This window comes from Phaseolus vulgaris, chromosome 11, assembly GCF_051622355.1.
Source record: "Phaseolus vulgaris cultivar YP4 chromosome 11, ASM5162235v1, whole genome shotgun sequence".
NCBI classification, from domain to species: domain Eukaryota; kingdom Viridiplantae; phylum Streptophyta; class Magnoliopsida; order Fabales; family Fabaceae; genus Phaseolus; species Phaseolus vulgaris.
In genome coordinates, this window is record NC_143508.1 from 15336607 (window position 1) to 15360667 (window position 24061).

The 24061-nt window shown below is 32.4% G+C and overlaps 1 protein-coding gene across 1 annotated transcript; it reads left to right on the top strand.

Moving 5' to 3' along the window:
- Positions 1-9626: 9626 nt before the first annotated feature.
- LOC137823946 (lumazine-binding family protein) lies at positions 9627-10854 on the top strand. Its single transcript, XM_068629316.2, has one exon. It carries the CDS (start codon positions 9802-9804, stop codon positions 10624-10626), a length of 825 nt encoding a protein of 274 aa, XP_068485417.1. The 5' UTR covers positions 9627-9801; the 3' UTR covers positions 10627-10854.
- Positions 10855-24061: the final 13207 nt, after the last annotated feature.

Below are 24061 nucleotides of genomic sequence, written 5' to 3' on the forward strand. Positions count from 1 at the left end.
ATGTCATTAAACATTTAACTTTAATTTAAATGATTGTATGTTTGTCATTTATTTTTTGTTTTTCTTGAGTTGTGAGTGCATAATCTCTTATCAGAATGAAACGTAACATAAATAGAAAAGTTTTGTTAACACTAATAAACCCTAAATAGCATACACGTGATATGGTTTATAATAATATTATAATATTTTTAAATTAAAAAATTAAATAAAAATAAATAAAATATTAATTTATTAAGGTGTGAAGTGTATGTTTTTATTGTTGAGGGAGTTAATATATCAACATCCAAACTTAAATAAAGAGTTCAAAAACTATCATAATCTTAGATAAATATAAAAAAATATGTATTTATGGTACAAAATCGGTTGAGAAAAATAATATTTCTTAAAATTCAAAAAATAGAACTTATAAAATACATCTATGGATGTGGACACAATTTTTGATACATAGTTAGAAGGCCTAAAAATTAAATTGAGGTATTGTTCTAAAACAATAAATGATTGTTTATATATTTTATAGACATTGTGTTTAATTTCCATTATTAAATTATTAAAATATTATTAAAGAAGAAGATAATAAGGGGAAAATTTATGATAATTATATTAAGAAATTGACTTTAAGTGATGACAGAGTTTTCAGCTCAGGATTAATCATTAGGATAATGACTAGAAGAATTTAAGAGGAGTGAGATTCTGTTACTGATGGCAAAGACATGTTTGAAAGAGTCATTACCTAGTGGTACAATCTAAAGTAGAATTTAAATTTCTTGCTCAAAAGTATAATAGAATTTTGGCTTGTATTTTGGCTTTGAGTATATTAGGGTTAAGGTTAGATTTCTAAAATCTACTTAGGATATAATTGGGCTTAATTACATCCCACATTAAAAACCTAATTAGTCACACATGACACACTTTGTCGCACTTGCCATGTGATTAGCTATTGACACCTAGTTTTAAATTCAAAATTCCCTCCATTTACCTATAAAAGGAGGTGCTTGACTCTTAAAAATTCAGATGAATACATTAAAGTTGTGCTATTGAATTTGGAAGCCTTAACTTTTCTTTGTCTAGCCTTTTTAGGATAGACACCTTTTGATCTCTTCCTCTCCTTTTTTCAAGTGATTAGGCCTCACCTATCACTCTCTAATACACCTCACGACACTCAAACTTCATGGGAATTCTATGAGTTCTGCCTTGGTTCCATTCCTCCATTGCTTCCACATCTAAATTCCAAGCCAACCGGTGCTAGTTTCACAACCATGAAGAAGGAACTTCATCATTAAGTCTAACTCAACCTTACAAAATCGGCTTATAAGGTAAGGTTGCACAAACATACATTATATTTATGAGTGATTCGATAGCGGTTCGATAATAAATGACGGATAAACCCAACAAACTCTCGCAAGAATAAACTCTAAATGACTTTGATGTCATCTTAAAAAAATAACTTTAAGTCTAACTCAACCTTATAAAACCAATTCATAAGATGAGATTTTCACTCATTTATATATTATGAATTATCTTTATATCTAGTTGAAGTGGGATCTCCAACAAGTTAACTGATTTATTTTCAGAGATATGAACTAATTTGAAAGAAATTTTGTCTGTGATGCAAAATAAATAGTCTTTTATTAAGCTGCAATTAGTATTTAAAATTATTTATCATTTGATGCAAGATTAACATGATAAATAAATAAATTACCAACTATTTTTTTAAATCATTTATAAGTTTCCATTCATTTGTTTTTTTATAAAATGCAAGCCACCTCACTTTTAACGAGCTTTCTTTTTCCTTCTTTTCTGTTTCCTAACTTTGCATCTCCTCATCAAGACGAAGGCTTTTATATTGAATTCTTCATCACGATTCACGATCAAATTCTTACCATAACACCAATTTTTATTAGAGGTCAATTTTAATTTTCTTTTTCCAGAGACTAAGGAGGAAGATCTAGAGTGTCCATTCTATTCTTCACCCAATACTGATTTTATGCTTAAACTTACACATTCAATAAAGTTATATATTATTAAGTAATTTAAAAGAACATTAAATTTAATTTGTAAAACACTTATAAAAATTAGTAATCTTATTACATATAATCATTTATAGCTAAATGACCAGAAATGTATACAAAATGTTATGATAGGTTTTATTACTAAACAATTTTCACTTTTGATTTTTGTTTGCAACTTTAAAAGACCATTTTGGTAAAAAAAAAACAACTTTAAAAATACACATGGTAGTTTAAATATGTAAAAGAGGAATAATCAGTGGAGACGTGGCAATTATAAGTTCATGTCCCCACTTGTCGTTTTCGTTGTCAAATCACATTTCTTTAAATTTTGGACCAAGTTAAGTTGAAAATATTTAATATAATATTTTTTCTATTTCGTTCTAGTCATTACTCTCCTATTCAAGAAATGCCATGGAAAAGAAAGGCTACACATTAAAAGATAATCACCTTATCCATTTCATATTACTTTCATGATGTGATGGAATTAAGTATCAACCAAAATTTATAAAAAAAATGGCCAATGTTCTAAACTTTACCAAAACAAATGATTAATCATCTAAAATCCTTTCAAAAAAACTTATAAATAGACTAATGTTCTGAAATATTAATTTTATAGCTAATTTATTCCAAATATTTAATTTAGAGAATTTTTTTATCTATAACATATACGAATGCATTTTAAGTAAGACATTATTATTATTTTGTCTCAAAATAAATATGATTTAGTCTTTTTCAATAGTTGAGTTGAGAATCTTAATTTTTAATTAATCAAATATATATATGTAATTTTTTCTTTAATAACCGACATATTTATTGTTGTTGGTAATTTTTATGAAATAAAATAAAATTTCAATAATATTAAAATAGAGTAAGAAGTGATACTAATTTATGTAAAATGAAAATCTTAAGGTGATGTAGTTTTAGTATAGAACATGCTAAATTTAGAAAAATGATAAACAAACATCTTTACCCTAAAAGAAAATCAATAAATAACAATTAAATTTAGAGATAAAAAATAATTAGTCACTATATTAACTAAATTAGATACTAATTTAGAGACTAACAAATTTTTGGTATCTAAAGTAGTTTCTATTATTAATAAAAATTTATAAAATAGTTTCTAAATTTGTATATAAATTAGCTACCTATTTTAGATTCTAAATTGGTGTCTAAAAGTAGTAAGTAGCTAAAATTTTGGTAGTTAAGGGTTACATACCCATTTAAAAACTATTTTATAAATTTGTATTAATAATAGAAACTAATTTAGATACCAATAACTTTTTTAGTTTATAAAATGATATCTAATTTACTCAAATAGTAATTAATTACTTTGGTCTATAGAATTAGTTTCAATTTAATGTAAATTTTCTTGTAGTGATATATGATTTATCCTGATTTTATACCTTCAGCCGATATTTGTTTCTATTAAAAACTTGCTTTATTTTTCACGTGGTATTAAACATTAAGTATTTTCTTCATGTTTCACTTTCTTCTCCTAATTCCAATTCACTTGATTATTGCAAGCACACTATGTTTCATTATGATTGAATTGTTCTCCTCCTCACATCTGAGCATGAGCATTGTGAGAATCACTGAGCCTGGTGCAACTCTAAAAGGGTGAGTGGACATGGTAAACGTACATGGGATTACAAGTTTTTTTTTTCTGAACCACAATATTATGGTTAAACAAGTACAATGTTTTGATTAAATTGGTACAACTGTTGGTTAAATTCATATTTGAACCAATATGACAATTGCAACACATCCAAGCACTACCTAACCATTAAAAGAACTTGTGAAATTCCTATATAGTCATCACCAACCTTGTTATAACATGAAAAAAGTTATCAATATGTGAACCAAAAATGATTGACTTAACAAGTTGTAATAGTTGGTTAAATGAGTCTATTTGTTGATTAAGAACCTCAATTTAGGCATTGTTACAATTATATCATATGGGAGTAATATGTGAAAATCACTAGGCTTGTTGCAACTTTAAATGAGTGAGTGGACATGATGGAGACACACGAGATCACAATTTTTTTTTTCTGGACCAAAACACTTAGTTAAACTAGTTATATTTTTTTTTGTTAAGTCACTATAATTGTTGGTTAAGTTAATGTCTTAACCAATATGCTAATTATAACACATTCAAATACTACATAACAAATAGTAGGAACTGTAAAATCCTTATAGTCATCACTAGTCCTGCTATCACATAAAAAATAATTGTTGTTATCTTTGTGTATATGTGGACTGAAACTGACTGGTTAAACACATTGAAAGAGTTTGTTAAATTAGTCCATTTGTTGGTTAAGGCCATCAACCGGGACTTTGTGTCAATTGTATCACATGAAAGTAGTGTGCGAGAATTGTTAGACTTGGTGCAACACTGAATGAGACATGATGGAGACACATGAAATCCTAAAACTTATTCTTTTTTCTAAACCAGAATACTTTTATTAAATCACTATAATTGTTGGTCAAGTTAATAATTGAACTAATATGCCAATTGTAGCACATTGAAATAGTAGGCACTGTAAAATTCTTATAGTAATCATCACTCTTGCTGTCACATAAAAAATATTTGTTATTATATTATATATGTGAACCAATGATAAAGTTCATTAAATAAGTTGAATTTTTTGGTTTAATGAGTTCAATTGTTGGTCAAGGGTCTCATCTGAGACAATGTGACAATTGAGATTTTTTTTTTCTTTTTTCCTGTTTTATATTAGATTTGTATTTCTCTAAAAAAATAAATTAAAAAAAAAATCTTAAAAACGACTTTTTGTAGCTTTTATTTTTTATGAATTGTCGAATGTAATATTTTGACCTTTTGAGGGCTAATTTAGAATTACAATTGACCTAAGAATCATGGAAGAAGCTACTAAAGAAGTGAGACTTGGAAACCAGTAGCTAAAATAATGAAAAACATTGGAAACAGGCTCTAGAAGATCAACCTTTTGTTGGAAACAAACAATAGACTATCAACAATAGTAGTAATTGACTCTAAATGGTCAACAATGTTTGACAAAAGAAAGTTGAAAAAGTTAATTAAAATGTAATCGAGAATTGGAATCATTAACTCCCAAAGTCGAAACTCATTACAATATAGAAATTCTATAAATAGAACTGATTACATAGAGAGAGAGAAAATGGGAGAAAAGTATATTAGAGATAGGCAGGGAGTTAAATAATGAAGTAGAATAATTTAGGTTTATCTTGTTCGTTTTCTGTTTTTGACATTTCTAGTTCTAATAAAAGATCTTGTTTTCTTTTACTTTTTTCTCCATCGTTTCTTCTTCTATTTACATTCTAGAGTTTGTTATCATTGTTTGAAGATGAATTTGGTTTTGGAAATAGTGAAACGAAAATCATGTCAGATGATGCTCTGTGTAGTGTTTTCTTCTTCAAAATCTTTTTGGGAACTCTATTTTATATTGAAAGTAGTTTTTCTAAGAACATACAAACCGATTGGTTGTGTTTTCTTCAATAACAAGGATTCCAAATTTGGGTTTCTTATGAATTGAAGATAAAGATTACTAACCATGGTTTTTGTTCCCTATTTTTCCTTAAAATTCTGAATTTTTCTTTTCTTGTTTTCAGTTTGTTTTGATTCTTGTTCGTTTACATTTATGCACTTTATAAATCTAGTTTACATTTTCTTTTTGTTTCAATTACATTTTAATTTAATGTCATTTACATTTTCCATGATGCCCTGTTTTACATTTATGTAATTTACATTTTGTGCTTTTTTTTACATTTTCTACTTTTTCTGCTTTATACATTTCTAACACTTTAATTTTCTACAATTTACATTTCCACCACTTTAACTTTCAAGCAATTTACGTTTCTTGTCATTTACATTTTTTTGCAATTTTTGTTATTACTCATCATCACTTTCCCATTAGATGATTTGTTAAGCGATCACTCTCAAAATGTTTGATAGTTAAATGAAGGTCACATTGCATAGGTCATGTTAGACAATCTAGTTTACGATTACATACTATATTGTCTAGTGTGATTGTTTACAACTTTTCCGCTTAATTCATTTTGCATAAACTACAATAGACAATCTGATTCACGATCACATGTTAGATGCTTTATTGTATTTCCATTTTGCATGTTCATAAGTTTATGTATAAACATTGAATTACATTTTTACATTTCTTGTTTCAATTACAATTTCTCCCCTTTTAATTTGTGTAGAAAAGAATATTAAATAATGGATTCAATTAACATGTTTTCTTTGGAATTCGACCTAGGTTGACCCTATATTATATTAGGAGAAAACTTAGTATTTTTGTTTGAAAGTATGGATGCGATTTAGCAGTCATCAATGACTTATCTCTGTAGTGCACACCCGTTTTAACTTGGAACTTGCAGAAAATTCAACCTACATCCACACTTGGAAACAACACTATTAGAGTTCCTTATGGCTTACTATCCCATAAATTGATTTCTCCCCTTATTATCTTACCTCTACAAAAAAACATAGTAATGATATTCTCATTGTTTACTTCTATCAGCACTCACATGTTACTGATTGACTATATACATTTAGTTTTAAAGAAAAATCATAATAACATCGACTAGATACATTTAGTTTAAAAAAAGACCACAATAACATTGACTATATAGGTTTAGTTTTAAAGCACACAACACTAAAATTCTTGATTTTTTTTATTAAGTCCTCTAAATCATAAAAGGAAAAAATGGAGTTATACATGCTATGGAGGAAGCTCAAAAGATGGAGCTTACTAATGTCTAGCTTGAATGTGATTCTGCCTTGATTTGTGTTGTGTTTACTGCTAGGACTAATGTTCCGTGGATGATTCGTAATCGATGGAATACTTGTCTTAATTACTGTGGGAAAAATCAGGTTTAAGGTTACTCATATTTTTCGTGAAGGGAATGCGTGTGCTGCTTAGTTGGCTAATTTATGATTTATTCATAAAGAATCTTTTCCTTGGTATAATAGACTTCCATCTAGTTTGTTCTTAGAATTCTTTATGAATAGGTATAGATGTATCATTTTTGTTAACATGTGAGTTTTGGTCCAGTCCCCCCATATTTTTGTATTTTCTTTCTTTTTTCTTTTTTTAATAATACTTTTTTCATGTGATGGTAGATGATTGTTGTTACTTGAGATGTCAGCCTAACTGAGATGTCAAATTGCATAGTTAGACTTAACATGAAAGTATTTTTATAATTAAAAAAAAGGAAAAAAGCATGGGCAACAAAGTTTCTAACTTGGGTGACATTCAAATATCCCTTTATAATTCTATAAATAACATAAAATCAAACACAAATTCTAACATAATTTCATAGATATCCATGGTGATGAATATCACTCTAAACCTTGTAAACATTTCCCCTTAATTAAACAGGCATAGGAGTTTTGTAATAACTTGTGAATAAGATAACAAAAACAAATAGAAAGATAATTCAATCATTGAACATTTATAGAAAAAAAAGATAAAAACATACACATCATTTAGTCCACAACTAAGGTATATCAAAATGGTGTAGTATTATACCAATAAAGAAATTATAAAATAATTTTAATTATTTACACCACCTAGGACATGTCTTCGTGTACGAAAACATCACTCAACAAATTAAAAAAGAAAAACAGTAAAATATATCTATGTTATATATTCTCACCAAGGTGATATGAAAATGGCATTTATGACTATGTAACTATGCATTTAACCATTTTTTAACTTAGTTTTGTATAATGTGTACACTACTCACGTTCTCTCTATGTATTAATGATAATTGTATTAAATTAGTACTACCATTTACAACTAAAATTAGTAGTTTGAAATTACCGTGTTTTTTTTATCGGCAATAATAAAATGAGCCACTTTAAGGGTGGTTCAACCTTATACATAATGACAATCTTAATCACATCCAGTAGACATACTCTCAAGTATGGCTGACTATACAAGACACTCCTAACTTAACCTAGAGAAAGACACCTGACATACTAAGTAAACATCTCATAAGATCATCCTAATACAAATCATCGGATCTATGCACCAATTAGAAAAGGAAAAAACGCAAACTGTGACTTGGATGAAACCTAAGACCAAGTCTTTAGTTGGACCAACGTGAAAGCCTCCAGTACATCTCCTACTCCCCCTTTAAAGATAACCCTATTCATGTGCCTCTATACCTCATTAACTACTGTGATCCAAATCCCTCCCCAAACCTCATCCACCGAAGCCGACGCACTGCTAATCCTAAACTGAGAAAAATTTAACAAAGGGACATTATGAAACACACCCTGCACACCCAGCCATACACAACAATGGTTCCACAATAACCAAGCAAATTTGCACTCGAAGAACAGATGGGTACTAGTCTCCTCCTCCACCCCGCACAGGCTACAAATAGAACTTGCAACTGTAATCCCGCGCCTAACCAGGTTAGCCTTAGTGACCAACTTATTTTCCAACACCTTCCAAACCGTAACTAGTGCAGTAGGTACAACTTTACTCACCCAAAACTTATTATATATTGTCCCATTCTCTCCAACTTTGTCCCCCCTTAGACGGAGGTAAGCCGATTCAACTGTATACCCGAGCTTCTCCCCTTCCTTCCACTCCCACCTATCCTCCTTATCCAGGTCAAAACTCACACCTTGGACTGCATGAGAAAATAGAACCATTATTTGCTTCTCCCAAAACTTTTTATTCTACTAATATTGTTTGTTCTTATTTTATTTGTAAATGTCACTTATGAAGGATCATTTAAAAAAAAACACATTTAGTCATAATTAATTTTTTCATAAAAAAATCAATATAACTTTATATCATAATTTTAAAAAAAAAGTTGAAAACTCGTTCGAAAGATCATGATATTTTATTAATTAAAAATCTCATTATTTACTTCTCCCAAAAGTTTTTATTCTATTAATATTGTTTGTTCTTATTTTATTTGTAAATGTCACTTATGAAGGATCATTTAAAAAAAACACATTTAGTCATAATTAATTTTTTCATAAAAAAATCAATAAAACTTTATATCATAATTTAAAAAAAAAGAGTTGAAAACTCGTTCAAAAGGATCATGATATTTTATTAATTAAAAATCTCATAAAAATGGAATTAACCAATAACAATCTTTCAAGCTCCCAATGTGCAATAACATAACCCAGGACTTTGGAAAATATCTTTCTAACATCATAAATAAACTTTATTTAGTATTTGTCATGTATGTGATGTAACATCTTGAATATTTAGTTTTACGTGAAAATAGTTTGCAACAAAGAAGAAATACCTCATTGTACAAATCTCGAAACAATTTGAAAAACTTCGTGTTCAAAATTTAAACTTGTCCAATTTGTAACAAGTTTCAATTTATATTTTCATTGAGTATTTTTCAGACACTTCATCAAACATATCATTAGATTCTCGTATCCTCGATTTTCAAAAAAATCATAAAACATCATAAACTATCTGAGTATACAAAAATGACAACATAATTGAAGCAAAAGAAAAGAAAAATTTTAACGCTTATCCACCTTTTCTAACATGTTTCAATTTTACTAATCTAATACCACCTCATCAAATATAGTGTAATTTAATTATTAATTATAAAAGTTCATGTAAGCAGGGTGTATACAATTTTCGTGGTTTGGTGTATTGTCCAAAGGCTGAGACCATCTCATAGATTAGCAGAAGCACATCCTTGGTCCCAAACGCAGATTCCCCAAATTCCCAAACACAGCACAGTCCCTATCGTTCCAACATTGTTCTAATTCCGACACGACACTGTCAACATGCCAATTTCATCCTCTCTTACCTTAACACCCACAGTCTCAGGAATCGCTGCAACAACTCACACTTCCCACAATTCTCACCCCACCCATCTAAGATTCATTCCCAATTTCAAACCTACCTATCTACATGCCTTCCTCCCCCTAACTTCACGCGCCCCCTTGCGTCACCGCCGCGCGGCCAGCCCCGTCTGCCTCTTCACCGGCATAGTCGAGGAAGTGGGCACCGTCAAGCAGCTCGGCACGGCCCCGCATGGTGGCTTTGACCTCAAAATCGCGGCTTCCACGGTCCTTGACGGCGTCAACCTTGGCGACAGTATCGCTGTGAACGGCACGTGCCTCACGGTGACGGAATTCGATGGCAAAGTCTCGGACTTTACGGTGGGGCTGTCGCCGGAGACGCTGCGCAAGACGTCGCTATCGGAGCTGGAGCCCGGGTCGCCGGTGAACCTGGAGCGCGCGGTGACGCCGACTAGCCGCATGGGTGGGCACTTCGTGCAGGGTCACGTGGACAGTACGGGGGTGATCGTGTCGAAGGTTCCAGAAGGAGATTCCCTTTGGGTGAAGGTGAGGACTGAAAAATCGTTGCTTAAGTACATTGTGCCTAAGGGGTTTATTGCTGTGGATGGGACTAGTTTGACTGTGGTGGATGTGTTCGACGATGAGGAGTGTTTCAATTTCATGTTGGTGGCTTATACTCAACAGAAGGTGGTGATTCCTCTGAAAAACGTTGGGGATAAGCTGAATCTCGAGGTCGATATTCTTGGCAAGTATGTGGAGAGGCTTCTCCGTAGTGGTTTTGTTTCATCCTTTACTAATAGTTCTTGATGCACACATGGTTGAAATGTATGCTTGTGATAGATTCTCTTGATTTGTCTATTTGATAGATGTTTGCAGTTTTGCATTAGTTCTTCATAATGCTATTGTGGGTATGTTTGGATGTCAGTTGGGGAAGGAGGGCGTGGTTCAAATTGCTTTTACATCTTCCCTTTTCAATTTGTGTCTTAGAATTCGGCAATGTGCCTTATAATTCCCAAAAGCAGCGCATTTCTAACTTATATATCCTTATATAGTCTTAAGTTTGAGTGAACTTCATATTGCAATCTTCGTTTGCAAAAGCCACTTTCTCTTTTTGTCCACTTCAAACTGAGTTTCGAGACAAAATTGAGGCAATACTCTGTTTACGATCGCACCCAGTTGAAAATGGACATGCCTTTAATTTTCTCTGCTTTGACTCGTCCTACTGTGGCTAGGTTAGGAACTCAATAACAGGATCAGACATAGAACTGGAATTAAATGTATAGTAATTTGTTACATTCATATGGGACTGAGTCAGCAGGTAAATGCTCGACTTTGTTGAACTTATGTTGTGTGCTTTTCTTTTTCTTATCTTTCTGTCTTATCAACTTTGTTTAAGTGGAACAGACAAGAATAAGCAGAATGGCTACGAGAGTTTTGTACTAAGGAGTGAATAGGCATAAAGTGATTATCACATCACACCTTAAAGAGATGATCCTATGCTGCTTTAGCTGTAATGGGAGGATCTCTAATTCAGCCTGAATAATATATGGTTGAGTCTTTAGTCTTGTGACTAAATATAAGGAGTGACTCTACTGATAATACTAATTTACGTGAGAACAACTAATAATGCACTTTTTCATGAAATACTAATAGGAATTGGAAAACTCTTCATGATTCTATTCATTCAGAAGAATTAAGTTTAAACAAAACCAAGAAATATATAACATGAAAATAAAGACAATAGATAAGAGGTAGAAAGATGACACGAGATTTTAGATTTGAATCTTCCTGATTTTAAATCCAGTTACAGTCACCTCAACCTGAGAGAGATAGTTTCTATTAAAGTCAAATTATAATCACATTTCACATGAAAAACATGTAATCACAAGATATGAACTATAACTCTTGAACACCACAACTGTACTAGAACACCAAACTTAGGTGTAGAAAGAATCACAGTAGAGTTTGGAAGGAAATCATATATAATGTGACAAATATCCTAAAGATTAAAGATCAAAGTGAATATGCAACAAAGTCACCAAAGTGCCTTGAGATGAAAACTTTTACAAAAGATTTCATAATAGATGCTTTTTCTATTTGTTGGTGTTTTTCTTGATGTAATAGAATGTTTGGTAGCAAGTGTTAGTGTTAAAACAAGAAAACACTAAAAGCAATTTATTGAAAAACATTTCTAAAATGATTCAATTGACTGTGCATAATGATAATCGATTATATTGTTATTCGTTGCAGCTGGAGACACCAACTTAATCGATTATTTTGCTCATAATTAATTCTGGAAAGTTAAGAAGAACAACTTAATCGATTATTTTAGTGATAATCGATTAAATGCACATGTGTTTTGAGACAAAATTCAAGATAATCGATTGTGTAAATTATGAAAATGGATTATTTTCAAGTTATAATTGAATATTTTTGCTTTTAAAGCTTTTTTAAAAGATTTTCAAAATGTATAAGTTCTAATCATGGCTTATGATGAATGAGATGCAAATTCTAACTTAATCAAATCTCCTTTTTTTATGATGAACAAGACTACATAAAACTTTACATTATGCAGCTTTCATGTGGTGTAGTCTGAACAAAGAATACCTTTCTCCCCTTTCGAGCTTTATCAAAAAGAGCAATAATAAGAAAGGTATAGAAATATATTGAAACAAAATATATTCATTGATTGACAAGAACTATATTCACTAATAGAAAAAAAAGCATACAAGATAACAACCAAAAGAAACCATGCAATGCAAAATAACAACCAAAAGAAGCCACAAGAGCAGAAAAGAAAGGCAAAGACACACGAGGACCATTCTATCATTGCTCGTCTTCTAATTCATACCCTGCTCCAATTATGTCTTTCTCAAGCGCCTCCGAATGCTTGAAACTTCCCATTTGTTTCATCAAGGCGCATGTTGTAGTGCTCTTGTCTCTCTTAACCTGCCAATTGTAGACCTTGTAAAGTTTATTTAGCAATATCATTTCATTATTTGAGAGTGTTGCTTAGGTTTCACAAGAATTTTCTTGGGTTTCTCTAACTCCACCTTTGGAAGACCATCCTTAAAGGCGAATTCATCTCCTTGTTCTTCAGCCCTATGTGGTGAAGTTCACTTTTATTAATCTTGTTGGAACTGAGCATAATTGTAAAGACTTCATTTATCAAATCTACTTCGTTGTGTTCCAACACCTTGGAGATGAACAGAACATAATGAATAGGGTAAAGGGCCCAGTACCAAGTCTTCTTGATGTTATTCGCCAAAATGCCTGCCAATCCATTTGTATGCCATTTTTTAAGTCATAGATGATCAATATGTCTTCAATAGTCATTTGGGTGTGATTGTTCCTCATAGGACAAGAATCCATGCGATGACATATGTCAACAGTCTCTCATCCTTCTTTATTGCACTTACATTGAACAAAGAAAAATTCTGGATTTTGGGTCTCTAAGACAACTGTTATAGACAAACCAGGCTTATCAAAATCTTCAACTCCAATAGTAATCTTAACTCCATCAAGCTTGAAACCAGCTACATCCTTCAAAACTGTGCCCTCCTTCCTTCACTTTGGAATTCATTACACAATTTATCAACTTAATGTTGGCATAGAAAGCATGAACAAATTACAGCATTGGGCTGGACAGGGACATTAGTTTCTTCAATAAAGAATACTAATCACTAATCTGATCCGGTTACTATCATTATGTGTCTCTCAGTATTGAATTATCGATTCTGCATAATCTGTTTTAACTTGCTTAATTCTTTAATTAGCACCCCAGAGGATGCTTGTTCTGCTCTTGATACTGCAAATGAATCTCAATGAGATTAAAAGATAGTAATAATAATACTTGCTCCTGCAAATGAACTTTTGTTTTGAGAGATTGAGTGAGCAAATACTGAAGTAGTTTTCTTGTACACTTTTTCCCATCCTACTACACTCGGTAAAATTTTCGGAACATTTAACATTTGGCCATGAAGAATATTTTTTGATTTTGCAAACGAGAATTAAATTATGAATTTCAGATCAAGTAATTCGGAACATTTATTGATTACACTATGGAAAACATTTACAGATTATGCAATCTGAAACTATTATTTGGATTGAGTAATCATGAAATATTATGGATTATTATAAATTGGTTAAGGAGTAAGTATCCAAGGGTACTCTAGTATTTTTATACTATGTGGATGTAGGGATGAAGGTGCCGCCTCTGCTTTGATATTCTCTTCGATGGATGATAATCTCTTTGTTGCGTGTCAACAACCTCTATTTTACTATGTATCGGTAGGCACCGGACGAACGCACGTGGCCGACCGACCGAGTGCATAATAAATGTAAGGGTATTTATGTGACAAGCTAAGGTGGTTAAGATACACCTCCGAAGAATAAGGAATACGCGTTTAAAGAAGATATATTTCCCGGGTATTCCGGAGCACGACTGGCAAGACCTATCCATAACTACCCTGAGCCCAAGGGATAGAAAGCCCATTAGGCAATCCTATAAATACCGTGCTCAAGTCAGAGAAAGGTACGTTTTCATTCACTTACTAAATCACACTTAGAATCTCATACTTACTTGAGCGTCGGAGTGCCTTCGCAGGTACCCTCCCTCGCCCGACCGAAGGAGACACCAAGAAGGAACGACCGACCGAAGGAGAAGAAGATCGACACGTCAGCAATTATACTACGTCAACCGACCGTGCCTGGGCTCCATCTCTCCACTCAGGTACATACTATATCTGATGGCACAGTTTGTCCGAATTTAAAAAAAGGGATTCAAACAGAAAATTCCTCGTACTATGTTCCTAACCAAAAAAGAAAAGAAAAACATTCACGTATAAGACATGAGAAGTAATCTTTTAATACGTAAGAATTTGTGATATGAAGCACAAACATGACTTGTCGCTTGTTATCTGTGTTATTTGATCATTTTTTGTGTTTTCAGATTAGGAAAGATTTTTCTATGACACCTCATTTCTAAGTTTTGTGGTGGAAAAACGAACTACTGCTAGTAAAACTACTAGTGCCACTAATACTAGTATTACTAGTACAGCTAGTAATACTAGTACTGCTTGTACTGTTAGTAATACTAGTACTGCTAGTAATAATACTATTATTAGTAATACTAGTACTGTTAGTAATACCAGTACAACTAGCCATACTAGTACTGCTAGTAATAATACTATTGCTAGTAATACTAGTACTGCTAGTAATACCTGTACAGCTAGTCATACTAGTACTGCTAGTAATACTACTAATATTAGTACTGCTAGTAATACTTGTAGTGCTAGTAATACTAGTAGTGCTATTAATAATAGTAGTGCTATTAATAATAGTAGTGCTATTAATAATAGTAGTGCTATTAATAATAGTAGTGCTAGTAATACTAGTATTGTTGGTAATACTAGTACTGGTAGTAATACGAGTAATACTAGTACTGCTATGAATATTAGTACTGCTAGTAATACTAGTACTGCTAGTCATACTAGTACTGCTAGTCATACTAGTACTGCTAGTCATACTAGTAATATTAGTACTGCTAGTAATACAAGTACTGCTAGTAATATTAGTACTCTTAGTAATACTAGTACTCTTAGGAATACTAGTACTGCTAGTAATACTAGTACTGCTAGTAATACTTGTACTGCTAGTAATACTAGTACTGTTAGTAATACTAGTACTCCTTGTAATACTAGTACTCCTTGTAATACTATTACTGCTAGAAATACTAGTACTGCTAGTAATACTAGTACTGCTAGTAATACAAGTACTGCTAGTAATACTAGTACTGCTAGTAATACTAGTACTGCTAGTAATACTAGTACTGCTAGTAATACTAGTACTGCTAGTAATACTAATACTCCTTGTAACACTATTACTGCTAGAAATACTAGTACTGCTAATAATACAACTACTCCTAGTCATACTAATATTGTTAGTAGTACTAGTACTACTAGTAATACTAGTAATATTAGTACAACTAGTAACATTAGTACTGCTAGTAATACAAGTACTTTTAGTAATAGTTGTACTGCTAGTAATAATAGTATTGCTATTATTACTAGAAATACTAGTACTGGTAGTGATACTAGTAATACTAGTACTGCTAATAATACTAGTACTGCTAGTACTGCTAGTAATACTAGTACTGCTAGTAATACTAATACTGCTAGTAATACTAGAACTGATAGTAATACTAGTATTATTAGTTTTACTAGAACTACTAGTATTACTAACAGTACTAGTAGTGTTAGTATTGCTAGTAGTGTTAGTATTGCTAGTAATACTAGTACTGCTAGTAATACTAATAATACTAATACTGCTAGTATTACTAGTACTGTTAGTAATTCTAGTACTGCTAGTAATACCAGTAATATTACTGCTAGTAATACAGGTACTGCTTGTAATACGAGTAATACTAATACTGCTATTAATATTACTATTGTTTTTAATACTAGTACTGCTAGTAAAACTAGTATAGAAAGTAATACTAGTACTCCTAGTAATACTAGTACTGCTAGTAATACTTGTAATGCTAGTAATACTATTACAGCTAGTAATGCTAGTACTCGAAGTGCTAGTAATACTAGTTGTGCTAGTAATACTAGTACTTATAGTAATACTGATTCTGCTAGTAATAATAGTACTGTTACTAATACTAGTTATACAAGTAATACTAGTAATATGAGTAATACTAGTACTGCTATTAATACTAGTATTGCAATTAATACTAGTACTGCTAGTAATACTAGTACTGTTAGTAATACTAGTACTGCATGTAATCCTAGTAATATTAGTACTGCTAGTAATACTAGTACTGCTTGTAATACTAGTACTACTAGTAATACTAGTACTGCTAGTAATACTTGTACTGCTAGTAATACTAGTACTCATTGTAATAGTAGTACTACTAGAAATACTAGTACTAGTAGAAATACTAGTACTACTAGTAATACTAGTACTGCTATTAATACTAGTACTGCTAGTATTATTAATACTGCGAGTACTGCTAGTAATACTAGTAATACTAGTACTGCTAGTAATACTAGTGGTGCTAGTAATACTAGTGCTGCTAGTAATGCTAGTGCTGCTAGTAATACTAGTACTGCTAGTACTACTAATAATACTAGTAGTACTACTGGTACTGCTAGTAATACTAGTACTGTTAGTTATAATAGTATTGCTAGTAATACTAGTACTGCTAGTACTACTAGTACTGCTACTAATACAAGTACTGCTAGTAATACTAGTAGTGTTATTAATACTAGTATATTTAAAGATGTTGTACATAAGAGGTATCTTTAGGTTTTCCTCTTAACACCTTCCTAAAAGCTATATATTTAAGCATTTTAAAGTTTATACAAAAAATACTACAAAAAGAGAAAACATTTAACCACTATAAAAAGAGAAAACATTTGAACCATACTTGTTTATTCTTAGTGTTTTCACTCGAGGAGGAGGTATTCTCTATGAACCTACCTTTCCCGCTCTCGAGACTTCTAACCCAAGTGAACGGTTTGTAACTGACCTCGTCTTCACTCAAAGGCGAAAGAGGATTTCTCTGGTGAACCATACTTGTTCATTCTTGGTGTAATCACTCGAGGGGGAGGTGTTTTCTACGAACCTACCCTTCCCACTCTCGAGACTTCTAACCCAAGGGAACGGTTCGTAACTGACCTTACCTTCGCTCAAAGGTGAAGGAGGATTTCACTGGAAAACTACTTCGTTCAACCTTGGCGTTCTCTCTCGAGGGGGGAGGTGTTCTCTACAAACCTACCTTTCCCACTCTCGAGACCTCTAACGCAAGGGAACAGTTCGTATCTAACCTCGTCTTCGCTCAAAGGCATGGAAACGAACCTTCACGTTTACTTAACCACTTGGTTAAGTTAATGTCTGGTGGGAATTTTCCTTAGGTTATGTATTGGACCAGACATCGGCATCGGACATCCACATTGGCATCAGACATCGACACCTATGTGGAGAAGGTCGACTTAGTGGTCTGGTCGAGATAGTGGGCCACGTAAGTGGGCCCCCAAAGATGCGTATGTTGAAACCCGTATATATGAAATGCCTGATTAGCGAAAGTGCATGTGGTGTGTCCATTTGGGTCTAACACAAGTAATTACTCATTAAAAACACCTAGGCTCAAGAGCGCTAGGGTTTTCAAGGGTAAGCTGCATGCATGGTACGTAAAGGCTAGAACGCCTACAGTGACAGTTGAGCCCCATGATGCTGGTACATGAGTTGGTACCCTGGCGGCCATACTGTTAAGATTGTGCACTCCAAGGAGGAAGATTTTTTCCGGTTGTTACACTAAGATTGTGTAATAACGTAACATAATGTCTTCCTATCAAATCTACTTTCACTCGAGATAGGGTTCTCGTGAGGGAAGGGTTGTTACAACAAGGTAACCTAAAAGTAGTCTAGAAAAGGGAGATGAGATCCCTAGTAAAGGTACACTGTTTCTAAGACTGAAATTGCTTACTTACTTAATGTTTCTATAAGCTCTGAACTGACTTGATTGTCGGAGTGCAATCAACAAGTAGTGCCCCCTTTATTTCAACGGAGCCACCTTCCAACATCAAAGGGGAAGCACAGAATCCACCAGAAATAGGAGAAGCCACTACTTGCCTTTGAAGTCAACAAACAACCAGGTCAACCGACAAGAACAGGTTATGACCTCTAATTGTATAAAATCAAATCTAAGTAAAGTGTCACCATAAAAATGATCAATCATAAAATCAACTCACATCATGTGGTTATCAGAGCTTAGGTTCTTATGCTTAATTTGCTTGAGTTGATTTGGCACTTTACAATTTCTTTACATTCAAGCACCTTTAATTCTTGTCTTTAAATTCAAGTACCTTTACTTTCTTGTCTTTAAATTCAAGTACCTTTAAATTCTTGTCATTATTTTCTTAATTTTTATTTTCCAACACTTTAATTCTTGCAGATTTTATTTTCGGCCTTTCTTTATATTCATAACATTTTTCGTTTTGATTATGTTTCTTATTATGTCTTTTATTGATCTTGCCTTTTACTTTGAGTCTTATGTTCATTAGTGTTCTAGGAGTCCTTTTCTTGATTCTATTTACTTTCTTTTAATTGTGAAGTTTGCAAAGTAATTAGAAACTTGTGTTTAGTATAAGTAGATTTAAAGTTTCAAAAACTTGATTTCAAGTGTTGAATTATATTGAATCCAACCAAACTTTTTTGTGAAAATTGGAAGTTATTGATAAATATGCATGATGCAAGCTATGTTCATTCTTTTTCATAAGACACATTAGTATAAAATAAAAACAGCAAAGGTATTTCAAGAAAAGTGACACAAAAACAGCCAAGAACATTTAAAAAGCATATATAGTTATCACTTTGCAAAGAAAATCACTTTTCAAAATATGGATTCAACTTGATTGGCAAATTGTTTTCAACCTTGTGGAATTTTTTTATCCTTTTGCTTTAGCATTTTTTATGGAGTATGCCTTCATCCGATTTGCATTTTCTTCGGAGGAATGGCAGAAGCATCAATGAAGGAAGATGAACAAGGAGCTCACGTAGAGTTTTGGTTTCCTTGGAGGTGCATGCTAGGTGTGGAGAGTGAGTGGTGAGGCCATCTCACTTGGAATAGGTGAAAAATGAAGACTAAGTGTCTATCTTAGGGAGGTAGGAGACAATGAGTGAAATTGGCACAATTTTGGCAGCAATTCACTTTTCATTAATCTTGAAAATACATGAACCAAGCACCTCAATTTATAGGAGAGAGGGCTGAGCATTTTGGAGCCAAAATTTGAAAATTCAAAATAAAACTCTCCAATGAGAAGGTGCCATGTGGAGTCATGCTTTCCATGTTTAGCTCACACCTTCCATGCTAAATCCTCTCCACTCCTATGTTGCCATGTGGACGTCCATGTACTCCATGCCAAGGTATTTTCGTTCTCCAATATACCCTATACGTTTTAGGGTTACATTGGGCTCAAAGAAGCCCAAATGTTACCCTAACTAATCATTTTTAACCCTAACTAGTCATATTTTACTATTGGCCCAAATACAAGCCCAACAGGTGGACGAGGGCTGGGTGGACGAAAACCAGTGGGATGTTGTGATCGGCCTCCACGAAAGGGACAGGTGGAAGGTTTCTTTTTGTATTGGTTTTTGAGATTCCATGAAAAGGAAACATTGTTTACCTGAAGAATGGAATCATGTGCCAGCTTGTGCTTTTCAAAACGTTCTTCTTGCGCAAGCAGAAGGGCTTCAAGATCGTCTACCGTGTATGGGTCTTGACGAGAAAGAATGGAAGTGATGAAACCATCGTAATCTGCAGAGAGCCCGTCAAGAATGACATCGACATGGTCTGTAGTGGACAAGGGGGAACCAACAACAACAAGCGAATAAGCAATTTTCTTTATATTAGTGATGTAGGTGGTGATAGTTTTATCATTCTTTGGAGTTTTCAGGAGAAGACGAAACTTTTTGACCATGGCACGGGTGTGTGATGCAAAATGAGTGAGCAGACATCCCCAGATTGCAACAGAAGAATCCAGACCCACCATTTTGGTTAAAAGAGGGGAGGACATGGAAGCAAGAAGCCAAGCTACAAGCAGTTGATCTTGTTGCTGATAGGTGCAAAATGCAAGATTGGCCACGTTGCAATTGTTTTGATTCAGAAACTCAGAAGGAACGGCAGTGCCATCCAAGAAATGCATAAGTTGGAGACCACGTAGAGTAACACTTACCTATTGTTTCCAAACAAGAAAGTTTTCATTGGTGAGTTTGAGAGAGATAGGAGTTTTAAAATGGTGGACACCAGAAGGAATGGGTATGCGCTGGTCAGAGAGGGAAGAAGGAGAAGAGGAAGTGGAAGAGGAAGGAGAAGACATGTTGGGAGAGAAAAAAAATTTGGCTCAGTATACCATATATGAAAAAGGAAAGATATTATTATTATTCTTCCTTAGCAAGGTGGGCATGAGAGCCTATATACAGAAAGGGGTCTGCAACAATAACAGGGGGTCTGCAACAATAACAGAACCGTAAAGAAAGGCTAACAATAAAACTGTATTAACTGACTAAAAGTGTGTGTGGGAATCATTTCCTCATTTTTTTTCCATTATTTATCTCTTTCTCCATTTCTATGTAAATATGCTATGTATGCTTAGCAATTCCTTTTTTGGTGCTAAATGAATGTGTCACCACTTTCTTCACACCTTTCTTTTTAATGTGTTAAACAATTGCTTATCACACCTTTCTTTTTAATGTGTTAAACAATTGCTTAAGTGATAGTTTTTAACTATAGTTAATGTGTTTTATTTATTCTTAGTGTTGGTTTCATACTTTCAACTTTCATTATTTTTAAATTATTTTATGTTCCATGAATGCTATCATCACTCCTTTTTGCCTTTATTTTCTTTTCTCTTAAAATTCTTTTTACTATTGGGTAGAGATTTTTAATCAGGGGTGACCTAAATCTACTTTCTATAGGGATGACGACAAACTCTTGAAAAGTTAAAAGTTACAATGAGAAGATTATTCTAGATAAATATCTCATTATTTTTCTCCTCGTTCTACTTTTACCCTTGTCGCAAGTAACTTTTTCGTGATGATGAAACTGTATTCATATACAGATTTCACTTTAATTTTCATGCATGGTTTATGTAGAAATTTTACATTGTTAATACAAATATACACCAAAGAGAGATTAAATGATATGCGATGCTTGATATGATGAAAAAAATATATGGTTCCCATAAAAGTATTGTAAATAAATATTATATAAATTAGTGACCTTTTATGAAAACAATTGTTACCAATGTCAATTATAAGCTTTTGTAAAAATCTTGTTTTAATGTGATAAATTAGTGTGTGAAATACATTTAAAATTGATAATTTAATTTAATTTTTATTTGAACCTTCATTTATTTAATTATATATATATATATATATATATATATATATATATATAGAGAGAGAGAGAGAGAGAGAGTTAGTTAGTTAGTTCTAATTTTGAATGGAGTAAGTTAGTTTGTGGTTTTAGTTGGATGTTGTCCTTTTAATCATTCTCTTATCATGATAGTCAACTGATTGTTTTGATTAAATGTTTATAAACAATAAAGTTTAAGATACATATTAAATATGCTAAATTAGATCATGGGTGTATGTTAGGGTGGCAATTCGGGCTAGTTAAGCTCATGTTTGGTCCATAAAATGTGGGTTGGATTGGCCGCTTTGTAATAGGAGTGTAGACTCATTTTACTGGTCTGTCCTACATAAGAGAGATAACCCGCGGGTCTACAGGTTAATTCACATAAGAAAAAAAAATTCAAAAATTAAAATTTTATTAATTATAAAAAAGTTATTCCTACTGTTGAAAAATTCAAATTTTATCCCTCTTTCAATTCATTCAGTTAAGATAAACATATGAATTCAAGTATAATGGTTGTTAGAAAGTTTGATTAAAAATAATTAAAGTTTTGTTTTGTATCTATTTTTCCAATATATGTATGTAAATACATAAGAGTATCTTATCAAAGTTTTGCTACAAGATATTTTAATGAAGATGACTATTTTTTTTAACTATCTAATTGAAATCTTTTCTTTATATTAATCTTTTATTAAAAAAATTTAAATATAAAACTTTACTTAAAACTAAATCCATTGTCACTCTTAATATTAACTCCTTTAGAAGATTAAAATGAAACATTTTTTAGTACATTAAATTCAATTTTTTTAAATAAAATAAAATAAAGATCGCATTGCAATAACGGTGAGTGGGGTATGATTTTTTTGTAAAAAAAATTACTTTTTTATTTATGCGAGCCAGTGGGCCAACTCGTCTCGCCCCGCTGTTGACCCACGCGAGCTGTGGGTTATGTGGAGTGAGCCTAATCGGGTTAGTGGACTAGATTAGTGAGCTCGTCCCGCGCTTTTTGGTAGCGGCCTGTAGGCTACGAGCCAGCCCACATGACCTACCCCGCATTGTCATCCCTAGTGTATGTGTTTCATCTGGCAAACGATAAAGTATGTTAAATTTCACTTCGTTTGATAAGCAAATGAAGATCAATAAAAGAAAGTAATAAACAAAACTTTAAGCTCAAACACGAGGAACTTTCTTAGCTTAAGTTTCGAAAATGCAGAAAATGTCTTCATTGTCTTTTGTCAAGAGATTCACGTCCAAGTTCAAAGCTCTATTCAAATATCTCTTGCGATTCAAGTTGAAGCTCAAATGTTTGTCAACTTTATTTGACACAAGAATGTCAACTTTGACCAAGCTACTGTCCAATATGATGTGTGTTTTTATCACTTGAAGGAATAAAAAGCTATGCAACCTAAGAAGATAAGTATTGTAGATATTTGAGAAATTGCGTAAAAGAGATAAGAGCAATTAATGTTGCATGAAACACATTCAATGTTTCTTTGTCAAAATCTAACAAACAATAACAAAAAGAAGAAGAAGGCATCCAAGTGAGTGCAAAACTACTCAACACGTAGAAAAGGGTTTACAACGATCATCTCTTCACAAACCTATATAAAGTATCTTTTAGAAGAATAAGATAAGAAGAAAAGTTATCATATGCAAAGGCCAAAACTTTGCTAAAATTTTTATCTGCCCTAAAACTTTGTAAGAACATTGTTTGTGTTCATATAAAAAAACTAGTTACGGGAGTTTAACCATTGTATATGTTGAAAGACATTATTCTTTTAGTGTGCTAAAATTGTGATATGTTGATAAATCAAACCTTGTGATTGCATAAGCCAGGAGTGACTTGTTAAAAGACTACATAGTTTAGAAAAAAATGGCTTGTGGAAAGAATACTTGAATAAGGTCAACTAGGAATGGTTGGGAGTCGAAAGAATACTCATGATAAGCCAAAAGTGACTTGTTAAAAGAATACTTGTTTGAGTCATAAGTAGCTTGGGAAAGAATACTTGTGTGTACTTCGCAACATGAGTCTGGATGAGTCAATTCTCGTTGCGCAAGATTTTTTTATTTGTATGAAAAAACTCCCAGGGGTGTAGTCGTTGGGTAAATATTTTGTTTGTTGCGTGACTAAAAGTTATTGGTATGTTTACGCCTTTGACTAAACATATTTCATAGTTGTTATTATATATCCTCTTTTAACATGACTAACTTATATCATAATTGTTTAAGAAACCTTTTCACAATAAAATAATTTTCTCTTTACACAACATTTCTTCCTCCAAAACACACTTGTTACTTTCCCTCTAAAGATACCATACCACA